The sequence below is a fragment of the Barbus barbus genome (genome assembly GCF_936440315.1).
Source record: "Barbus barbus genome assembly, chromosome: 8".
Classification (NCBI taxonomy): domain Eukaryota; kingdom Metazoa; phylum Chordata; class Actinopteri; order Cypriniformes; family Cyprinidae; genus Barbus; species Barbus barbus.
The window spans coordinates 3,895,213-3,901,212 of record NC_136736.1 but is presented as its reverse complement, the minus strand read 5'-3'; the positions used below and the strand labels follow the sequence as shown (position 1 = coordinate 3,901,212).

At 37.4% G+C, this 6,000-nt stretch overlaps 1 protein-coding gene across 1 annotated transcript in view; it reads left to right on the top strand.

Annotated features, from left to right (window-relative positions):
- Nucleotides 1-224: 224 nt before the first annotated feature.
- The window catches only part of LOC306873536 (microtubule-associated serine/threonine-protein kinase 1-like), a 57,960-nt gene continuing 52,184 nt past the window's right edge, over nt 225-6,000 (top strand). The window contains exon 1 of the mRNA XM_079422888.1: nt 225-679. Within this exon, the coding sequence (XP_079279014.1) occupies nt 629-679 (51 nt within the window). The 5' untranslated portion in view covers nt 225-628. The remainder of the gene's footprint in view (nt 680-6,000) is intronic.

Here is a 6,000-nt window from a genome sequence, read left to right as displayed (position 1 = left end):
AGAATACTTGCATATTAAACATTTTATGCATAATACAATAGATTTTTTGTTATTATTATTATTTTTTTTTAAGTTGACCTAGACGTGTTTTCAATTCATTTTAGTTTAAAAACTGTCCCAGAATCCCCAGCTCTGGCTCTGCACTGGTTAGTGAGATTCACCAGGCGCCACCTACATAGGTTTACTCCAGCTCAGAGCTCAAAGGGTTAACGTGCTTCTCTCTCAGATTGAGGAGATACATTACACATACACACTGTATGTGGATCCCTCAGCAGCAGAGGCGGTAGTAGCTAGTGCAGATTTGACGCGCACTCATCAGAGCAGCACAGGAAGGGATGGTAACTGTACTTCATTCAGAAAGCAGCTCACGGCGCCAGTCAGAGCTGGATGCATTTCACATAAATGATGCCATTACTGCTCCAGCTGCCAGCGAATATGATATGATGGCGATGTCCTCTGGGGGACAGACCGTGGTCCATTAGTCTCGTTAGTGCTCCAGATGTCCGAAAGCTCGTGATCAAGATCACTTTGACGGAGCGTTTTAATCAAAGGGGGAGAAACTTTTGAACGTCGGCTGTAGGCGTCTGTCACCACGTGGAAGGTTTTTTTTTTAGACTGACAAGACGAGATGAGCGATGCCATGGATGACTCCGGTATCATCCGCCGGCGGAGGATGCAGGTTAGACGACGTTTTGTATCATTTTAGTTTACAAACTAGATTACGTTACAGATTTGCATGCGATTACATTTTAACATCCCATACAAAATTTCTCTCATCATTGTTGATTGAAATCGATATTCTGAGAAATCAATCGAGGAACCAATCAGAAACGCCATCGCTCTGTCAATCATTTGGCGCGTCAGGTTTGCTGACATCGGATTGGTTGGCGTGTCTTCGGAGGGCGGGGTTCTGGAGAGGGCGTGTTATTTAAATTGGCAGAAGTTAGCAAAACGGATTAAAATGTATTTTCAGTGCCTTTCCATTGAATAGGGAATGGTTAAAAAGCAAAAACGTATCATATCTTTGGTCCATATGAGTTATTCCTATATAAACAAGGCAGTGTGAATGTAAAGTGCACCATAAAGACCTGAATCTACTTTCAAGGTTAGGCACAGTGTGAATGCAAATTGAACTAGGTTCTTTTTTTTTTAGTGCACTTAAGTAAAACTCTTGAATGAAAATTCACTGAACTTTGAATAAAAATAAATAAATAAACTGGCTGGTATAGTTTAATTTACTAACACTTAAAACCTTTTCTTAACACTAGTTCTGAGCCAAACAGAATGTAAATGTGAAGTGTTATCTAAACCATAATAGTTAGATTAGATTTGTTTTCATTGTCAGTTACTCACTAGTCCCAGCATACACACAGGAGTTCATATTTGCTTTGTGGTTTGGGAGTTATTGTTTTCATCTCCAGTTCTTGCCCAGAGCAACATAAACATAAAAGAGGTTTTGAGTTGTCGTATTATTGCTGGTACAGTGCGGAAACCATCTGCTGTTGTATGAAGTCAAAACAAAATGTGTGCGTATTACTTTCACTTCCCCTCTTTCATTGCTGAAAATAAACAAGCCATTTTCAAGCTCCAGCTGATCTGGGTTTCAGAGCGCCACTGCACTCCTCCCCAGACAGCTAGACATTTATGAAAAAAGGTCAGCTCCTTTCAGCTCCTTTACTGGGAAATGAGAGAATTTAGTGTTTATACTTCAGCCTGAAGTGCTGGTCAACAGTATTAGCTGCTCATATTGACAGTATCTGTAACTAGCGTAACATTATGTATTTCATTATACGCCAAGCGTTATAATGCATTTCAGCGAAAATGGCTCCGTATTGCTATTAGTTTGAGTCATTTCAGTGAGGAATAAAGCATTCCTTGATCCCTTTTGTGATAATAGAGTTCATTGTATTGTTAAAACATACAGTACCTTTCAATACTCAACTTCCTCTTCTGAGAAAAAAGAGCATTATTGAAACTTAGCTGTAAAAATGGCTTATTTCATTATATTCTCCTGCATCTTTTGACATTTTAACACCATAAACACGTATTTAGAAACCTGGCCTGTTCAGTCACAGTGTTATTAGCGTTAGTGTAGCACCAGACACTCTGCAGATCTTTAAATATAAGTGGCTTGATTTTTGTTTTTAAACACAGGTTTCGATTATTTAATTTTAGTGCATTCATTTTTTTACGAATGTCAGAGTTTAATTCAGGCTTCACAAAGAGGCTGTTATTGAAAAACTACATTAAACTCGACAGAATACCTGCAGCTCGTGTTTAAATGCAGCAAAAGCGGACCTTACATAGAAGTCTTAAATGCACAGCAATGTTTAATTCTAAACGCAGGTTGGAAATGGAATGGAAAAACTTAATTAGCAATGGTTTTTCATGCAAAAAAAAACAAAAATTTTAATTGGACCTCAAGATAAAATATTATATGATACAAACATTTAAAAAGTTCTCTTTAGGCGTAATGAAAACATTAACATAATTTCACTCTCATATTCAGGATCTATACCCCATGATGCGCTTATCCAGGATTTTAGCTCTGCTTTCTGCCAAAAAGCCAGCTGGATCTATGAGATGTGAAGTTGCAATGGCTTTCAGCCTGCGAAGCATTATGGGGGATTAAATGTAGACCACAAATTAGTGGTTGCTTTCAGGGATGCCAGGGAGTTTTGAGCAACTTTTAGGGAGAACTTCTGAGAAACCTGTCCACTTGGGAATTGACCCCTTGGGAATTCTGGGAAGGCAGCTTAACGATTGGATGCAGCTTTATTGTGTAAAGGTGCATCAAAGCTACATAAAAACCACAGTCAGGTAGTAAACACTCAGTGTGTGTGTGTGTGTACATACAGGACGCACAGATTTCACCAGCAACCACTTTGATTCTTATAAATACTTACCGAGGCATAGGCTTACAGGAAATGCTTACAGAAACGGATACACACTCCTCTTCCACACACATTCAAGTCCATACTATCAAGCCTCCTGTGCTGGATATTGAGATGGGCTTTAGGGAGGGTCTGATTTTCCTGGGACAAACACAGTTTGCTCTTTAAGCCCCATTAGGACGTTAATGGGGAGCCTTACAGCTTACAGCGTTGGTGAATAAATATCATAGCGTGTACATATGTGTATATAAAGTAGGGCTGGGCGATACAAAATGATCATGATATTTTTCAGCCTTTTGATGATTTTCACTCAATATAATTAGATGTTTATATAAATGCAAGAAATGAAGAGATTATTTGCAAAACCAGATAAACATTTTCAAAAATCATATTTTTTTATGTTATGTTTTTATTGTGTATTTTTTAGAGTAATCTATTTTTTGCAAATGATCTCTTCAAATATAATATAGTAAAATCTAGTTAAAAAATAATAAAGTTTTCCACGTTTCCATATTTTGTCACTAAATGAAAAGTATATTTTTATTGTATTAATTTCTTTTATATGCACTCATTTACAGCAATACCCACATTTACACTACTCTTCAAAAGTCTTATGCTCACAAATGCATTTTTTGATCATAAATATAGTAAAAATAGTTATATGTGAAATATTATTACAATGTGAAATGACAATTTTCGGTTTTAATTCATTTGAACATTTTAGCATCATTACTCCAGTCTTCAGTGTCACATGATCCTTCAGAAATATGCTGCTCAAGAAACATTTCTTATTATTATCAATGTTGAAAACAGTTGTGCTGCTTTATATTTTTGTACAACAGTGATTGTAACGGATGTTAATAAACAGTAGATTATGACCATTTTTACTAAAACACAAACGTCTCACAAGCAGACTGGGCCCTTTTTTTTTTTTTAATCATGACTTAAATGAACCATTTGGTTAGAGTTTTGAATCAGTTAATTGACCGTGTGAACTCATGAGTCATGCAATTATGTAATTATGTATTGTTCAAAAATATTGTCATAAAAGAATGATCAGAAAGTGTCTCATCTTTATATGTAGATATGTGATGTATCTTTTCGTATTATATTCTGGCTGCTAAATATTTTGAAAAAGTGTTTTAGTAAATACTCACTGGTGTATATTTATGCAGTAATTTCAGGTGAATCTCTCTAGCTGCCTTTCGATCGACAGCCTAGTCTGGCAGTGTGGCGACTCTGTTATTACCCTCATTCCTCTTTTCTGTCCCTCGCTTTATCTCCAGTTGGAACGATAGGGCTTTCTCTTCTCTGGGCGTGGAGCCCAGTCTGTTTCATTAGTCTCAGCTGTAGGCTGGATGTTATTCATCACTGGTCTGGAAGTTCACAGACTTAATGAGCCGGTGTTTGTCAATATCGTCTTTTGCCATTATGTCAAGTGCATGCAATGGATAAGTTAATCTCTACGTCTTATATTGATTCAGTTTGTAGCCACTCCATTGGGCGTGACAGAAACACAGCCTTGGGAAGGTGGTTGCATCCCATACTTATTTGACTCAAGTATGCACGTACAGCAGTGTTTGCATGTTATCACATCATAAAATTGACTGGTTTTTTGATATCAGATTTTGCGTTAGTGTTAGCATCTGTTGCATTTCAAAATCACTGATCAATAGCTATTCCGTACTGCTGCGGATGACTGCAAGATTACTGGTTGAAAGCCACTAGGGATTGGTGTAGTTTAAATAGTTACCGAGATTGAGTTAAAATATCAAACGTCACTTCAGCCTTTGCTAAAGATACTGAAACAGGGGGAGAAGACGGCCTTAGCGAAGATCCCTTTTCAACCCTGACCTTTGACCTAAACATCCAATCAAGGTGCAGAAAACAGTGTTCTAATGAATGAATAATTAAGATATTATTGCAGGATCAGCACAGCAGAGAATCTCTTGGCTTTTTTCTCTCACTGTTCTTAGAATAGAGTTCAAAGAGGAGAACGGAACTACATGGAAATGTAAATGAAGTGCGGATGCAGAGAAAATAACAGCTTCTTTTTCCCGTTCTCTCACTCCCTGCGGAGTGGAGCAGAAAGATGCGAAGAGAATGGCACAACTTTAAGATTTTGTCTAAGAGATAAAGCCGCACACAGTCTTGAAACGGAAATCAGAGCCCAGTTCAGAGTGGTTTTCTGTTCATGTGCATGGTCAGGGGTTTCAACTCTAACCCTGATTATTAACCCTCTGCTATTCCTCATTTGTGATCCTCGTGCTAGACAATATCTCAAAATTCCTCTCATGGTAATAGACAACCTCTAAATTATCCACTTTTTTCCTATATAAAATTACAAATATAGATATATACAAATTGTAGAAAAGAAAATCATAATTTATTTGAAATAAATACAGTGCAAAGGTATTTAAAAAAACAATGGAAGGCAGATGGGTACCATCTGGTGGGAAAAATAAATAAAATCACACAGTGTGTAATATAATGGTGTGATCACTAGATGCCTGTATAGAGGAGAGATTAGCTATTATTTTTATAGGCAAGAGAATTGAGTTTTCACCTGTGCAGCAGGCAAAAAGTCATGTAGTCTAGGATGGACCTAAGGCAATGTCAAAGGGCAAGAATATCAGACTTGGAGGTGAGCTCTTTAGACTTGGGACAGTAAGCAACCTAGCAACCACCTAGAAAACTATAGCAACTGCATAGCAATGCTGTGGCAACCACCCTCAACTCCCTACCAAATAACTGCCATCTCTCACATTTCCTTCAGAAGATGTAAAATATTGTCAAAATTAAAATGGAGGCTGGTTAAAATAAACCAGACATCCATCCACAGAGGCCTTTGAAGGGTTCAGTCTTTTTTCTTATGTAATGAATTGACCTGCTCTCTAATGCCTGTGCTTCCCCCTCAGTGCCTCATTGGTCTCATTTGTCAGCTGCGGCATCCTTTCTATTCATCTTTCTATTTCCTCTTAGTTGCACTTCCACCTATTTACTCTTCCTATCTATCTATCTATCTATCTATCTATCTATCTATCTATCTATCTATCTATCTATCTATCTATCTATCTATCTATCTATCTATCTATCTATCTATCTA